General features: G+C 45.9%; 1 protein-coding gene across 20 annotated transcripts in view; it reads right to left on the bottom strand.

Annotated features, from left to right (window-relative positions):
• Positions 1 to 17,622, bottom strand: part of PXK (PX domain containing serine/threonine kinase like) — a 96,384-nt gene that overhangs the window by 13,386 nt on the left and 65,376 nt on the right. For all 20 annotated transcript variants that reach the window (XR_008629718.1, XR_008629719.1, XR_008629720.1 and 17 more), the window contains exons 8-13: positions 14,715 to 14,819; positions 13,505 to 13,606; positions 10,340 to 10,501; positions 9,788 to 9,905; positions 8,259 to 8,337; positions 5,032 to 5,080 (exon numbers count right to left, since the gene is read on the bottom strand). Coding sequence is in view for 16 of the 20 variants with exons in the window: in XM_055134287.1 (XP_054990262.1) it covers positions 5,032 to 5,080; positions 8,259 to 8,337; positions 9,788 to 9,905; positions 10,340 to 10,501; positions 13,505 to 13,606; positions 14,715 to 14,819 (615 nt within the window). In the remaining 4 variants the exon portion in view is untranslated. The remainder of the gene's footprint in view (positions 1 to 5,031; positions 5,081 to 8,258; positions 8,338 to 9,787; positions 9,906 to 10,339; positions 10,502 to 13,504; positions 13,607 to 14,714; positions 14,820 to 17,622) is intronic.

Raw genomic sequence — 17,622 nt, 5'->3', positions numbered from 1 at the left:
ACTTTGAATGGCCTGAGTCATCTTGAAAAAAACTGTAGAGGGGCTGGAGTGATAGCACAGCAGGTAGGGTGTTTGCCTTGCACGCGGCTGACCCGGGTTTGATTCCCAGCATCCCATATGGTACCCCGAGCACTGCTAGGAAATGAGCCAGGAGTAACCCCTGTGCGACGCCGGGTGTGACCCAAAAAGCAAAAAAAAAAAAAAAAAAAAAAAAAAACCCAAGAAAAATAAAACTGTAGCAATCACAACTTCTGATTTTCAAAATACACTGTTAATGCCACAAATCAAAAAACATGCAACTGCTATAAATGGCCCAATAGAAGATAAAAACTGCCTAGTGCACCAATATATAACATTAGGGGTAGAATTGTTTTTTTCAGTAAATGGCACTGGGAAAACTGGATATCCACATGTAAAGAATGAAGCTTCTTTACATACAAGTGAGCCTGGAGCTGGAACTCAGGAACAAGCTCAGTGGTAAAACTGGTCTGCCTTGCAGGTAAGAGGTCAAGAATTCAGACTTAGCCCCCCATGCTGAGCGCCGTCCTGGAGCCACTGCTGTCTGGGATCTCAGAGCTCTGCCACCGAGAGGAAGCACCGCAACTAAGCGTGTGCCAGTTCTGCGACTAAAACGTAACTGACTCAGGGACAGTGCAACAACAAAGAGGAGGGAGACAGAACTGGACTAAAGGGGCTTGGCACATGGCTCAAGTACACGTGAGGCACGCAAGGCCTGCGCATGATCCTCAGCACTGAACAGCCCCCTGAGCACCACTGAGTAAGGAAGGCCTGGCAGACCCCAAGCATTGCAGGCCCTGAGCAGATTGATGGTCACAGGGACTGGCCCCAGAACCCCCAAGCACTGTTGGGTGTGGGCACTATTTTCTAAGATTTTTGTTTTTTAAATAAATTGGGAGAGGGGGAAAGGAGGGAACTTTAGGTCACTGAAGGAGGGAGCCTGACATTAGTGGGGTCTCAGAGCTGGACCCCAGAATGCTTGAAACAGTGGCAGCAGATTTGTGAATCATAGTAAGTAATGATTTACATTTGTAAATCAAAGATTTGTAAATCATTGTAAACCAGAAATTAGATTTGGTAGGGAGATGGTTCAAAAGGCTGGAGCATATCTGCCTTGTGTGTGTGAACCCTGGGTTTGCTACCCGGCATCCTATGGTTTCCGGGCATGGCTGGGACTGGGTATCCCCCACAGAAAGAAATGCTTCAAGAATTAAACTCAATACCTAGCCTACAAATCTCCTACAAGAAAACACTGGGGAAAGGCCTCATATTCGGCACAAGTAGCAAGTGCAAATAGACTGTCTATCACTCATAAATTTCTGTATATCAAAGGAAATAATCAAAAGGGTAAAAAAAACCCCTGTGGAATGTGAGAAAATAAATAGAAATCATAACCTGATAATGGGTTAACAGAATACAAAAAGAACTTTACAAAGAAATATACAAAAACCTCAATCTAATTAAAAAATTTCTCAGACAAAATAGAGAATACCAGTATAATGCTGGGGGACTGGGGGGAAGAAGGGGGCGAATCAGAAAGTCAAAGAAGGAAAGAGAAAGAGTAGAGGACCTGAATCTATTTCTTCATAGAAGATAAACAAAGGGCCAGCCAGCTTATAAAAATATAATCAACACCTCTAGTCCTTAGAGAAATACAAATCAGCATCACAATAAAAGATCACTTTAGACAGAAGGAAGGACACCACTGAAAAAAGAAAACCAGAGGGGCCAAAGCTATAGTACAGCAGATGGGGCATTTGTCTTGCACATGGCCCACCCGGTTCGATCCCGGGCACCCTATACGGTCTCCCTATCCCCTTCAGGGGTGACTGCTGGGTGAAGAGCCAGGAGTAAGCCTCGAGCACTGCCAGGTATGGCCCACAGCAATAACAAAAAAATCAGAAAATAATATGGAATTTTTTGAATGAGCCAGGGAAAAACCTGAGTGCTGAAAGGAGTAAAGTCAGAGCTGGAGAGATATACAGCCAGCAGGACATCCGCCTTGCACACAGCCAACCTGGGTTTGATCCCTGGCACCCCATATAGTCCTGAGCCCTACCAGGCTGACCCTTGAGCACCGCCAGGTGCGGCCCAAAGCAACAACAACAAAAAGAATGAAACATTGTGCTGATGTCATGAAAAATATGACATCAGAGGTTCCTAAAAAAAACCAAACAATTTTTCCATATGATTACAACAATGCCAATCAGGGTATATATCTAAAAGACTGAAAGCAGGATATCAAAGAGATATTGGCACAATTTATGTTCACAATAGCCAAGAGGTGGGAGGAAAAATGCTTTATCATCAGATGAATCCACAAAGTATGGTTTACAGACAACACGAGGGAATAATATTCATACACTGAAAAAGAGGAAATTCTGTCACATGGACTTCAGAACATCACATGGAGCAAAATAAACTGGCCACAGAAGGATATACATTCTATAACGCCACTTAGCTGAGACATTTAGAGTTGCCAACATCAGGGAGGCAGAAAGCAGAGTGTGTTTTCAACACCAGGTGGTAAGGAAATTCTGGAGGAGTTGTTTGATGGGTCTAGAGCAGAGGTTCCCAAACATAGTAGGCATTTTTTTTTTAGGAAAAAAAATTCCTCAGTGCCCCACTGAAATATACTTACTGTAGGTGAACATAAAGAAAATGTCCCCAATTGCACTCAAGGCCCGGACTACAAAAGGCCGCATCCCACCATCACCCCAGGTTGTATCAGCCACTTTGGGGACACACCGGTGTAGAGATTCAGGTTGCAAAAATCCGAGGTCTCAGTACTAGTTACACAATACTGAGAATGTCAATACATCAGAATTCTATACTTAAAAGGCTAGAAGATAAGTTTTATAATTGTGTTCTTTATCAGAGTTACAAAACTTTAAGTTTACTGAGTCACAAATTCCAGTGCTTCTAATAGTTTATATCTTCAAAGCAACTTTACCAGTGAAGCAATTAGTTTCTGAAAGGTGCTTTATCCTGCTGGGCGATACTTTTAACATTCTTCCCAACAGCAACAGCCTGGGGTGCTGTTGAGTCTGCCATTTCTTTTTGGGTGCGTGGGGGGTTGGGTTTCTGTGCTAACATGGATAGTCCTTACGGGCACTATATACGAAATGAGTCAGACAGAAAAGGACAAGTACCACATGATCTCACTTACATGTAGAATCTAAAAACAAAGCAAAACACTGAAAACCCAAAATCAATCAAAAAACCCAAACTGAGTGGTGTTGGAATATTGAATGCCTATAATAAATCATCATGAACAACTTTGTAAACCACAGTGTTTATATAAAGTGCAAGGGAAAAATTTACATATGTGGGCCTTACCTATTCTATGTAAACTCCAAAATATATTAACAAAAAATTGCTTTAAAAGTGTTATTAAGGGGCTGGAGTGATAGCACAGCGGGTAGGGCGTTTGCCTTGCACGCGGCGGACCCGGGTTCGATTCCCAGCATCCCATATGGTACCCTGAGCAACGCCAGGGGTGATTCCTGAGTGCAAAGCCAGGAGTAACCCCGTGCATCGCCGGGTGTGACCCAAAAAAGCAAAAAAAAAAAAAAAAAAAAAAGTTATTACTGAGACATTATTACCGTAACGAGAGCCAACTATAAAATAAAATTTAATGCAATATACTTGTAATTGATTATAGATTGATGTAATGTGGATTCCAGATTTTAAAATGTATGTATAAATGAAAATAGGCATTTTATTATATTGTATTAGGTGATATTAATTTTCTTATTTATATAGGTCAAAAATCACATAGCAATCACTAATTGGCTCTTACTTTCTTGATTTCTCATCATTCTATTTGCTGGTTCTTAAAATTTTGTTGGAATAAGCAATATAAAGTAAATTTGTTATGTTCTAAGGGGGCAGGTTGGGACTGGGAGGGAAACTGGGGACACTGGTGCTGTGAAGGTGACATTGGTGGTGTTGGAACAGTAAATGCTTGAAACAACTGTATAATGAACAACTTTGTAAATCATAGTGTTTTAATAAAAATTAATTAAAAACAAAACATAACCAGACTGAGTTCACTGAGGTGGAGAACAGAGAGGTGGAAGCTTGAAGACAAAGGGCTGAGTGAAAGGTGTCAGAGGGACAAACTTCCAGTTATGAAAGAACTCTGCCATGGGGGTATGCCGAACAGCATGGTTATTAAAGTCAGTCATTCTTTATTGCCTATATCTGTTAAGATCTTCCTTTATTGTCTATTTGTAAGTTTGTTAATTTCAAAAATTCTTATCACAGGGGAAAACAAATCTGGGTCAAGGGCAGCTTGGTTGGTAGAACACTGCTCCCTGCAGGTGTGAGGCCACGGATTGAACACTCTTGTTGAATGCAATCTTGCTGGTGCAAAGGATGTGACTACGGGACCCCCCAGTAGCCAAGGGTGAGTGAGCGTGACACCCAAGGATGTGAGCACCGAGACTGATTGTGTAAGTACCCGGGTCAGCTGTCACTCAAGAGTTGAGTCCTGCGACTCAGGGTGCAACCCCAGCATATCACAACTACAGAGCCAACAACAAATGGAAGGGAACGGGGAGAAATAATTTTAAAAGAAAAAAGAGGGGCCTGAGAGACAAAACAGTAGGTAGGGCACTTGCCTTGTATGCAGTCAACCCTGCTTCAATCCCTGACACCCCATATGGTCCCTGGAGCACCTCTAAGAGTAATCTCTAAGTGCACTGCCAGGAGTAAGCAGGGCCTGAGCACCACTGGCTGTGGCTCAAAAACAATCACCACCAACCACCGCCAACAACAACAAAAAGACAAAAAAATAAAGAAAATTTGACACTATGTCAAACAGAATTATTTTAGTGATCATTTTGCAAAATAAAAATACGGGTGTGTATATGTATATATATATGATCATATATACACATGAAATAAAATAATATTCAGTATTAATTATTCAATGAAAAAGATACATAACATACTAACTTTCAAAATCAGCTTATTTATGACATAAACCAAAAAAGTGGTATGTTTTACCTTAAACTGTGGTTTTTCGGAAGTGGTTAGTAAAACATCACTGAATAATCTGTAAAAAAAAAAAAAAAGAAGAAACAAAATCTTTTGTAAACCACAAGGAGTCTCAGAAGAGAATCAAAGCACAGGAGACAACTGTGGGTGTGAGTTCCCCCAACCCGTGCAGGGCGCCCACCACCCTGAGGGCTTCCCAGGGGACTGGCTCAGCACCCCACGGGTACTCAATCCCCATCTAATAACTAAGTGACCCCTCTGAAGTAATATTACAAATTATTATTTGTTATGTTTACATTATCTATACCCTACTCATAACCAATAGGCATAGTTCTAAACAGAATAACTGACTTCCCTCCCCCCAATAAATAAAATTTATTTCAGAGCTCAATACACTAAAAATCTGCAAATAAATATGAAAGAACTGTTGTGAAGGAAAAAAGACAAAAATAGAAGGGGTCAGAAATGTGGCCTGGGTGGAGCATTATTAGCCTTGCATGTATGAGGTTCTGGATTTGATCCCACGGCCCTCCCTCCTTCCCTCTCTCCCTCCCTCCCTCCCTTCCTCTCTCCCTCTCCTTTCCTCCTCTCTCTCTCCCTGTCTCTCCCTCCCTCTCTCTCTCTCCCTGTCTCTCCCTCCCTCTCTCTCTCTCTCTTTCATTCTAATCAGAACCTAATCATAAAATCATGCTCTACTCAGAAAAGTATTTCTTAAACTCTCTTTAAAAATTCTCACTTTTAAAAGTATGTTATTAAAAATAATGAGGAATTCAAAACTGCTCTGGCAATTCGAACTGTAAAGAGAGTTGCCTGGGCAGTTGCAAGTTTTCTGTGAAGAATAATAGTTGCTGGTTTTTTCCTCTTAAGTGCTGGGAGTTTGAACTGTGATCTCAGATATGTGAGAATCATTCTCTTTTTATTTAACTTAATTTTGGTTCCAGGGCCACATCCAACAGTGCTAGGGGGACCATGTGGTACCAGGGATGGAACCTAGGGCTCCAGCGTGCAAAGCATGAGCTCCAGCCTTGTAGTCATCTGCCCAGCCACGAATCCCTTTTAAGACAGAGGAAATACACCCCAAGTAGAAATGTCAGTATTAACTTTGCACACAGAGTTCCTGAGGTAGGTCTGGAGGAGACACACTGGACTCTCAAGGTCAAAGAGCCACTGCCTTCCAAACAAAATCACACTTATTTATATAAAATAAACAAATATAAGCTATTTATATATTTATATATAAATATAAGTAAATCATACCCAGTGGTGCTCAGAGATTACTCCTGGCTCTGCGCTCAGGGATCACCCTAAATGGTGCTCAAAAGACCATATGGGGATTGGACCAGGGTCGGCTGCGTGTAAGGCAAGCACCCTACCTGCTGTATTATTGCTCCTTCCCCCAAACACATTTTAATTGAGCACTTGAAGTGCTCCTTCAAAGCTGAAGTGCACAGGATAGAAAGAATAAGGCAAAGAAATTTTTTTTCTTTGTCTCACTTCTTGTTTTCTGGGTCACAAAAGAAAAAAATATATCATTTTTCTTTTTTTCACTTTTTTTTTTTGGTGGGGGAGGCACCCGAAAATGCTTAGGGCTTACTCCTGGATCTGCATTCAGAAATTACTCTTGGCAGGTTTAGGGGACCCTACCACAAGGTGCTGGGGATTGAACCCGGGTCGGCCGTGTGTAAGGCAAATGTCCTATCAGCTGTATTATCACTCCACAGATTCACTTTTTTGTTGTTTCCTCTGTGATTGTTTTGAGACAATCCCCAGCTGTGCTCAGCATTTACTTCTGTTTCTGTGCTCAGGGGTCACTCCTGGTGGTATTCAGAAAAGTCACAGACCATGCTGGGGATCAAACCAAGTTTGAGCACATGCAAGGCAAACACCTTACCCGGTATACTATCTCTCTGGCCCCAGATTCGCTTTAGAACTAGAGGATGGGGAGAGAAATATCAGCAATTTGGAGTGTGTGTGGTGGGGTTGCACATAAAAAGCCAAGAACACCCGTGGATGCGGGGCCTCCCCAACCACAGTACATTTCCTCCCGATCCTCTATGTGAATGGTTCTGCTTCCCTAACTGAGTCTGTTCTTCCACACTCACATCAGTGACAGAGGTGGCTGGTTAGGAGAGGAGCAAGCCAGTGTCTGCTGGACACCTGGACGTGACGTCCACAGGGCAGCGGTCTAGAATGCATCCGGTCTCCCCAGAGCCAAGCCCAGGGCAGTGCCCGGGCTGCACTAGAGACTCAACACAGGGACTCTGGGGTCATCACCTCCTCTGAATTCAAGCTGCTCTCTGCCCTTCCTCCATTACTGTTTCCTGAGGACATAACAAGTTACTTGATATCCCTAGATACATAATAATGCTCATGAATGGGAGCTGAACAAATATGAATCACAACTAATATTCAGAAAGAATTCATGAAGTGCCTTGTGTGAAAAAGAATCATATTTTGAAGTCCTCTCAGTAGCCCTCACAGGCGGTAGCCCTCACAAACTGGAGTGATGCCCACCTTGCAGCGGAGTTAGAAAACTAGTACAGGAGGAGGCTGGGTGTCTGCCTAACCTCAGATGCACCCTTCTTAACCACTCTGCTGCCTCTCCATGAAGTGGGGGGTGGAAAAATGCAGCTTAGCAACCTCGAAGCACCCCTTCAACCAACTCAAAGATCTATTCACAACTCTAGAATGGCTTCTGCCTCTCAGTCTCGGGTGCAGTCTCTGGGGCCCAGCTGATGCTGCATAAGCAGAAACAAACAGAGATGCATGGGAGGTGAGAAACACACAGCCCTCCCCCCACCCCCAGGCAGGCAGGCTCCGTGCACTGGCCACACCTCTGACTTACCCGGTGCCCTATAACAGGGCTGCCACACATCCACGCCCATGTTCACACACCCACACACCCATACCCACACCCACAAACACACATACATACCACACACACACCGATACACACACACACACACACACACACATACATACACACACAATGTGCTGAGGTCGAGAGACCCACAGGCAAACAACACTGACAGGAATGGGAGCAAAGGATGGACTGAGAGAGCAGAGGTCACCAGAAAGGTCATGGGAGCATGGTACAAGTGACCACCAGCAAGCAGGCCACAGTGACTCTGCGGGGGCCCCAACTGAAACCCAACCATGGTGGCAGGCCCTTGGGCTAATGGTCCTGGGTGCAACGCATGTGGAGAGACTGGAACCCAGGCGTGGGATTGACTTACGGCATCTGTAAGAGCCGGGAGGCGGTGGGCATGCCATTTTTACAGGCTTCACAAGACAGCGTAGACTCCAACACGGCCACTTGAAATGAACAGATATGCATTTTAGTTCCACAGAACATGCTGGCAAGTCGGCTTTGGTGATGAAAAGTTTGACACCACTTTGCAACAACTGTCTGCGGGCTGATCAGGACAGTGTCAAAACTCTTCACACACAGACAGATGGCATATGTGAAGAGCAGGGAGCTGGCGGCACTGACGTTACCAATGACTCAGAGCAAACGGTTCCGAGACCACACGCTGACAGAAAGCTGAATGTATCTCAGAGATAGTTAGAGGAAGGATTTACGGTTGCCATTCATAAAAGGCTTTGCTCGCGTAAAAAGTAAACACGACGCAGAAGTCAGAATTTGAACTTGAAAGGCATCTTGCTGCTTGCTTGTTCTTAATCAAAGCCAGCATACAAGATGCCATTTGTGGATATCTCATAATCCGACACCTTGGATGAGACAAACAAGAGCAGCCAGATTTTCCTTCCCACAGGTCACTGTTCAGTCTCAGCTGTTCCAATTCAACACAGAGCAGTCTTGGGGCCTGCTCTGGGTGGGGAGGAAGGGGGAACCTCATTTGATACAGAACCAACAGTGGAGGGCTGACTTGTAGACCTCAAAGGCTGGCCCGAGGGCGACTCTGCCCTTCACTCTCCGTCCTAGTCAATTCTGCACTCACTGTGGAGGGGGAGGAAAGGGTCCCTGAATACGTTTATACTGGCTGCTACATCCCTCTCCTCCAGGCTTCTTCCATTTGTCCCTAGGCTCCCTCCGTCCCTCACGAGTGCTGGAAGAGTTCCTGGGTCCCCATTTCCATCTGTCTCCATCTATGGAGGCCTTCCCCAGCTCTGAGCCTGCTGGGCTCCTGTCTGCCTGGTGTCTGGCTCAGGCTCCCGGTTCCATGCTGGTCCCTCTCCAGTCTCGCTTGGTCTGACTCCTGACATCTGCCCAAGTCTGCAAGACTGGCTTCAGGTCGCCTGGCCCTGGCTTTGGCTTCTGCATCAGTCCAACCGCACTTCCTCTGGCATCCAGAACTCTAATGCCTGTTCCAAAGAGTCCCCTGAGATTTCGGACAGCCTAACAAATGGAGAAACCATCTGAATTGTCAGTGAAATGCATTTAAAATGACCTGCTCAGACCTGCTTTAATTTTTTATTTTGTTTGTTTGTTTTGTTTTTTTTTGGGTCACACCCGGCGATGCACAGGGGTTACTCCTGGCTCTGCACTCAGGAATTATCCCTGGCGGTGCTCAGGGGACCATATGGGATGCTGGGATTAGAACCCAGGTCAGCCGCGTGCAAGGCAAACGCCCTACCGCTGTGCTATCTCTCCAGCCCCATAACCTGCTTTACTTATAAACCGGGTCAGAATCCTAGCTTTGGAGAACAGCAACTTCCTGTGGGTCTCTCCTGGACTCTGAGTGGGGCGAGTAGTTCCACAGAACACCAGGACCCAGAAAATCCGGCTTAACCCCATACTGACCCACAGCCATAGACGGGGCAGGAGGGAAGGAGGCGACAGGCACTGAGTCGGGCGGCCGGCCATAAGTCATTTCATATAGTAAGTGGCCAAAGCAGTGGACGTCCACACTTTCCAATGTCTGTGGAAGAAAAGAGAGCAATGGCTCATTCATCTTTCCATCTAGCGTTGTGACTCTCAGTACCCCTGGACGAGGCTTCTACTGAGAAAACAGGTCCAGGGGCAATCCCACTCTGGTCCAACCCTGAGAAGAGAACGCCAGTGCCTTTGGGAAAAACTCACAAGGCATGGCTCTGGCCAAAGATCTCAGTACTTCCCCCACTCAGTTTTTAACCAGTGATCCTACAGCCCTTTGGTCCTTTCTCTCATGTCAACTTGGTCTGCTGGGGATACAGAAACCGTCTGTGGGAGAAGTAAGGCCAATAGCATAATCTACCCGAACCAGATCTTCCCCAAGTGCTGCATATTTCATGCATGGGTAGTTCACGGGTGCTGCCAAGGGAATCCTTTATACCTAAAAACGAACCTGCTGTTTCATGCCTTTCAGCCACTTACATTGATTTTCCTGAACTGGGTGAAATAAGACCGGTAGAATGAAGGAAGACCCAGTAAAGAATTCTCAAGGTCTAGTAGCCGGCAAGTCTCCCCGTCCAGCATCACGTTGGAAGCATGAAGATGCCCGTAAGGAAATCCTTTGTCATGCAGGAACTTTAGTACCTATGAAAAAAATAGGAACAGGTCACATTTGCCCCCTCCTCAATGCCTTCAGCTATATGATTAGTTAAACTGTGTGGGGTATTGTTTTGGTTTAATGTGATTATACACTGAAACAAATCCAGACAGGACAGTCATGGAGCTGCCCCAGGTCCCTTCTGTTGGCAGAGGGAATGTGCTGAATGGTCCCCAGCTGCGGAGCCGGTGACCATGCTCTCCAGTGGGAATGAGAAAAGCAGTGGCTCTGCCTGAGAGCTGATGCCAAAAGCACCTCCTGACCCCCAAGGGTCAGTTTTCATCAGGGCCGAGACAGGTGGCTCCTCCTGCACAGATGAGCAAAGCTCATCAGGCCAGCACTGTGGTCAGGGATGAAAAGAAAAGGGGTTGAATTTCAAGTACTTCCAGCCCAATCTCTCTGCACAATATATTTGGCTGTTTACGAATAGAAACATATGACAGGTGCCCACAAAAAAGAAGCAAACCTGTCAGCGGCCATGGGATAAACAGGGGCTCACCCAGTAATAGAGATGCCTGGATATAGCCCCGCAAAGACCTAGCACAGAGCTAGCCAAAGGGATTGGCCAGGACAACATATTGAGGATTGAAAGACAAGATTATAACCTCTCTTTCTATTTGTCTTTGTTTCTTAGTCTCATTCTTTCTTCATTTACATTGCGCAGGATATGCTAGCAGTAGGACGTGCAGAGAACACTTCAACATATAAATATTGCACAGCCATGAGGTGTGTGCTGGCAATGTTTTCACGGACAGAACAGCACAATCCGAGATGCCTGGAGAACACTGCTCAGAAAGTGACATGGGAGGCCATCTTGCCATAATCAGCAGTGAAGAACTTGGGCCACTCCGGCGGGCACCGCCAGCTGGAGATTGCTCCGGACCCCAGACCAGGCCAACAACACCGGGGGGGCCAGACGGAGAAGGTACAGCTGGTACGCCTTCTCCAGATGGAGCCCCAGCAACAATGAGCAGCTACTAACACGGCTCCGGTATGTGGGACTGGGACACCTCCAAACCTGACTTTTCCTGATATACAAAATATATGCTCAGGAATGGCTCCACCACCCCTGAACGTCCATTATCCCAGAGGCACAGAAACCAATCTCAGAACGCAGCAGCTGCTGGCAGTTATAATCCTTTGGGTACTGGCAGCTCCTTGCAGAATGTCTCCAGACTGAGAATTAAGCCGCAGCCCCATGCCTGCCTTGGAGGGGAAAGGTTTTCTCTCTTGCCTTTTCCTTGCTGCGGGGGGGAAGGGCGTGGCGACCGCCATATTATGAGGACCACTAATGAGAGATACAAGCTTGCAATGATCCAATTTCTGGAAGAAATTTCCCTGGACTTAGTCGTAAAAATACAGAAATCCAAAACTGTGCAGCCGCAAGACCTCATATCTCTCCACAGCAGGTCTGTCTCTAGTGGGGAACTCCTAATAATAATAGTGAGTTTTTTGTTGAAATATTGAATGTACCCAAAGTAAAGAGAAAGTAAAGTGAAATTTATCAGTTACACAGGTGGGGGGTGGGAGGGGTAGGAGGTATACTGGGTTTTTTTCAGTGGTGGAATATGTGTTTCAGCATTGTATAACTGAGACTTAAGCCTGAAAGCATTGTAATTTTCCACATGGTGATTCAAAAAAAAAAAAAAAGTGACATGGGAAAGGCTTTTCACGCTGGTTACTCTTCTGGGAGGGAGCCACCTGGCTACGGAGAAACTATGACAAACTCAGGACTCTTGGTACAAAGAGAAAGACCCACTAAGGGTCACATCAAAGTTGGTATCCACACGGTAAAGTTCTACAGAAACAGATACGAAGTTCCACTAGGTCCTCTTTGAGGACTAAGTTGATTTAAATTAATATCTAGGCTGGACAGACAACTCAGTGGGCTGCAGCATGTGGTCTGCATGCAAGCAAGGTCCATCCCAGCTCGGCCCGGTGCCCAGAACACTGCTGGGAGCAGTCCTTGAGCAAGCTGGGTGTGGTCCCAAAACAAACAAAAAAATCAGTATCCTTGTTTTGGCTTTTTGGATCACACCTGGTGATGCTCAGGAATTACTCCTGGCTCTGCACTCAGGAATTACTCCCGGAGGTGCTCAGGGGATCATATGGGATGCTGGGGATCGAACTAGTGTCAGTTACATGCAAGGCAAACACCCTCCCTGCTGTACTATCGCTCCAATACCCCAAAATCAGTCTTGTTTCAAGTTTTTTTTTTTCCTTTTTGGGTCACACCTGGCGATGCACAGGGGTTACTCCTGGCTTTGCACTCAGGAATTACTCCTGGTGATACTTGGGGAACCATATGGGATGCTGGGAATTGAACCTGCGTCAGCCGAATGCAAGGCATACACCCTACCCGCTATACTATCACTCCAGCCCCTCAAGTATTTTCTTTTCAGGATAAAATATGACAGAGGCCAGAGAGATAATCCAGGAGTTAAGGCTCGTGACTTGTATGCAGCCAATCCCGGCTCAATCCCCGGTGTCTTTTCCTACTACCCCCAACACTGTCAGGCGTGATCCCTGAGCACAGAGCCAGGAGGAAGCCCTGAATGCAGTCCGTGTGACCCCAAGCTAAAACAAGCAAACAAAAACATGACAACACCAGAGTTTACAACCAACCAGTAACTGGGGCCAGGAGATAGCCACAGGCTGGAGTGCATGCTTGGCACAGTGCATGCTTGGCAAGTGGGGGCCCCACTCAAGCCAGGTGCAGCCCTTGCAGAGCCTGGCATTGCCAGGTCAGGTAGCTCCACATTGCTGGGCACCAACACTGAACTTTCAGGCTGCACCAATGGGCCAAGCACCTCTAGGAATAGGCCCCTGGGATCCCCTGAGCCTTTCTTCAGAGCCCATCTCTCCCCCCAACCCCTCTTTAAATCAAACAGCTTAAACTTTCGGGTATTGCCTGAAAATCTTCCCCCCAAAGCAATGTAACAATGGGTGAAATTTCAATGCAACTCACACAGAAGTTAAATACCTCTCACCTCTAATATCTGTCGCCCATATGTTTTGATTTGCTGGAGTTCAAGGCCTTGAATCTTCTTAGGGTTGCAGTACTTCTTTAGGAATGGGTCCTTTGGTTTTGCCTTAGGAAGAGTACAAAGAGCGCCTAAGAAAGCAATAGCAAGGGCTGGAGAGATAGTACAGCGAGTAGGATGCTTGCCTTACACATGGCCAACCAGAGGTTTTGATTGCCACGACCCCATATGTTCTCCCCAAGCACTGTCAGGAGTGATTACCTGAACACCTCCAGGTGTGGGACCCCCCACCACGAAAAAAGCAAAAACCAAAAACCAAAGTACAAAAAAAGAAAGCAGTAAGTTGGTTGGCACAGGCACTGTGCATCCCTGTACCAGGCCAGCCAGCAGGACTGGTCGTGGGCTTTTAGAACCAACAGTCTATAAAACCAACAGGAAGAGGCCAGTGGGTTCTGTTCCTTCTTCAGCCCAGTGAAGATGTTTCTGGTTTGGCCGTAGGCAGATCCAATTATTCAATACTATATTGCTCCCCACCAGCCCCAACTCTGAGACAGTTCAGTTTTGCTTTGTCAAGGAAAAGGCACAAACTTCAAGCCTACCTAAGGAGACAGGAGATAGCTCCAAAGGCTGTGTGCAAAATTTGCATGAGGGAGGCTTGGGTTCAATCCCTGGCACAGAGCACGCTGGGAATAACCCCTGGGCACAGCTGACAGGGCTCTTCCCCTCCCCCAACACCCTAAAAAAAACCGAGAAAGCAATTTTTCATGTAATGGACATAATAGTAAATAATGGTTTAAATGTTCAGCCTTACAAGTTCAGCTTTTCCTCATATGGGGAAAGGAATGCTCTTTCTTTGTTTTGTTTTCTTTTTGGGTCACACCTGGCAATGCACAGGGGTTACTCCTGGCTCATGCACTCAGGAATTACTCCTGGCCATGCTCAGGGGACCATATGGGATGCTGGGAACTGAACCGGGGTTGGCCACATGCAAGGCAAACGCCCTGCCCACTGTGCTATCACTCCAGTCCCCAGGAATGTTCTTTCATCAAACTTGGTAGTTTTTCTTGTTGAAATAAAATTAAATTTCAAATAAAATTTAAATTAAAAAAAAAGTCCTTAGGGCTTAGATTCTGGAAACTTAGTGATTAAGTATCAATTACAGGTTTTACAGGGACTTAAGAATTTCCATATAACCATGAACTTGGGTCACATTTACCTTGTAAATTAGGTCCTTCAAAGTTCCTTTTTCATTGAACATCCTAATTAGCAATGCTGAAGACTCATTAGCTGTAGAAAAGGTAACCCTGTAGATATAAGGGTGCTGCCAAAACAAAAAGAAGTTCACATTTATTTGTCTTAGCATCAGATGCATTCAGATGCAGAATCTGGTTATGTAGAGTAAAGCACACCTCAGCAGTTTAATATGACCATAGTCCTTAAACACATGACAATTCCAATTATTAATTGGATGACCAGCTTATACCTCATTATTTCTCTGGTTTTGGGGCCACAATTGGCAGTGCCCAGGGACCAGGTGGGCACAGGGATTGAACCTACAACTGAGCTCTCCGTCCAGCTCAGGATCTCATTCTTGAGGAGAGAGCAGGAGCGTCAATTATACTGACAAAAGGAGGGGCCAGAGAGATAGGACACAGGAAGGGTGCTTGCCTTGCACACGGCCAACCAAGGTTTGATCCCCGGAACCCCATATGGTCCCCCCAAGCACAGCCAGGAGTGATCACTGAGTGCAGAGCCAGGAGTAACCTCTGAGCACGCTGGGAATAACTCCCAAACCAAATACATAAAAACAAAAGAAAGTTTACAGGGTAAATCTATGTGAAGGTATGTATAGTCTCACATCTATGCAAAAGATGGTGGAAGACAGGGAAAGTCTGAATTTGGGGAATGATCATTTTAATATTCTGCCTCTGGAAATTGGTAAAGAATATAGTCCAATCCTACCACAGCCGAAGGGGGCCAAATAAAAGTGTCTTCACTCAGTGCCAAGTCAGGGAACTTGACAGCCAACAAACACGCAAAGGGGCGTCTTGGCCTCTTTCCAAAGCAACTAGCTAGAATCTTTCTATTCCTCTACTGAAGTGTGAAATGTGAGTCAAAATGGTTGGTGCTGATATTTTAACAGCTTCATTGAAATATAATAGAATCACATTGAGTTACAATCACTTGAAGAGTACAATTCAATGTTTTTAAGCATATAGACAGAATTGTGCAACTATCTCAATCCAATATTTGAACTCTTTTCATTATGCCCCAGAGGAAACTCAATGAAAGAAGTAAATATCTTTGAGCTCATATTGATATAAAGAAAGAAAGAGGGTAAATAGGAGGCTCTTGCTTTACTAGAGAATGTCAGCTAAGAAATATAGGGAGAACAGTGTGAATTTAGAAAATCTTTTTGTTATTGTTTTTTGGGTTACACTCAGAGATGATCAGGGGTTACTCTTGGCTCTGTGCTCAGGACTTACTCCTGGCAGTGCTCGGGGGACCAAATGGGATGCCAGGGATTGAACTCAGGATGGCAATGTGTGAGGGAAATGCCACACTGACTATACTAGCTCTCTGGCCCCGAGTCTTAGAAAATCTGAACGACGGTCCAGAGTGATATGGGTAGGGCACTTGCCTTGAATGCAGCTGACCTGGGTTCAATCCCTGGTCCCTGGTGTCCCCTGTGGTTCCCTGAGAACAGAGCTAGGAGTAAGCCCTGAGCACAGCCAGGTGTGGTTTTAAACAAAAACTCTTAATGAATGTGAAGACTAGTAGGTCTGGTATAACGGGACTTCTATATAGTCTCAAAATACCTTGCAAGTGGGCTGAGTACATAGCTCAGTGGCAGAGCACTTGCCTTGCATCTGTGAGGCCCAGGGTTCAATCCCTGCCACTACAAAAACAAAGGGTATAGAGAGATAACACAGGGGTTAAGATGCTTGCCCTTCCTGTGCCAAATCCTGGTTTGATCCCCAGTACCACATGGTCCCACAAATACCACTAGAAGCAACTCCCGAGCACAGAGCAGCCCCTGATCCTGCCAGGGGGACCCCCCAAAAAAACCCCACAAACCCCCACAAATAACCTCCCCCTCTCAAGCTTTTATTTATTTATTTATTTGCTTTTTGGGTAACACCTGGCAGTGTACAGGAGTTACTCCTGGTTCTGCACTCAGGAATTACTCCTGGCAGTGCTCAGGGGACCATGTGGGATGCTGGGAATCGAACCCGGGTTGGCCGCATGCAAGGCAAATGCCTTAACCACTGTGCTATCACTCCAGCCCCTCAAGCTTTTTTTTAAACAGCATATAATGATCATAAAATTATAGGGGAGGGGAATTAAAAAAAAAACCTTATATTTTGGTTTGGAAATAGGCAGTGAGGTGAGACCACTTGACAATAAATTTCAGAATCCACAGAACCAAGCTTCAGCAGCTCAGTTACGAGCCCCAGACCAGAAGGCTGGATTCTGTCAGGGAGGACTGAGCAAGAACCAAGGTCCCAATGAGAAGGCTGGGCCGGGAATGTGGCTCAGTGGTAAAGCCATGCTCTGCATGTGGAAGCGCCAGCCTCTGATCCCCAGCACCGCACGGTCCCCCAGCCTCCACCAGGAGCAACACCTAGCACCGAGCCTGAGCACACTGGGGTGGCCCCCAAACAAACTAAATGCAGAACTGCTCAAAGTCTTTGAGTCCCCGTTCCTGCCCTAGCAATGGATTTTTATTTGTGGGTGTTGGGGTGGGGAGAAAAGTAACAGCCAGGCGTGGTAGGGGTCACTCCGAGCAGTGCTGGGAAATCATGTGGTGCCAGGGAATCAAAGCTGGACTTTCTGCCTTCAAGCTTGCGCTGGGCTGGCTGAGCTTTTTCTGTCCCCAGCAACCGGCGGGATCTGCACGGAAAGCCCCAAGCCAGGTCCTCACTACACACATCCCTGCTGGGGGAAGGGGTGTCATTTCTTTCCTCTGTCTCACCTCCCGCATTTTCTAAATAAAACTACTTCGTTATTCATCTGCTCCTGAAGTCCCTTTCTGTGGGAACAGATAACAAACCTAACAGAATCAAGGCAGACATGAACTGACTCCATCTCCTGCAAAGAGCATAACCTGGCAGCACTGAGAA

This window comes from Sorex araneus, chromosome 4 (assembly GCF_027595985.1).
Source record: "Sorex araneus isolate mSorAra2 chromosome 4, mSorAra2.pri, whole genome shotgun sequence".
Lineage (NCBI taxonomy): Eukaryota > Metazoa > Chordata > Mammalia > Eulipotyphla > Soricidae > Sorex > Sorex araneus.
The sequence above is the reverse complement of the archived record's forward strand: the minus strand, read 5'-3'. Positions and strand labels throughout refer to the sequence as shown.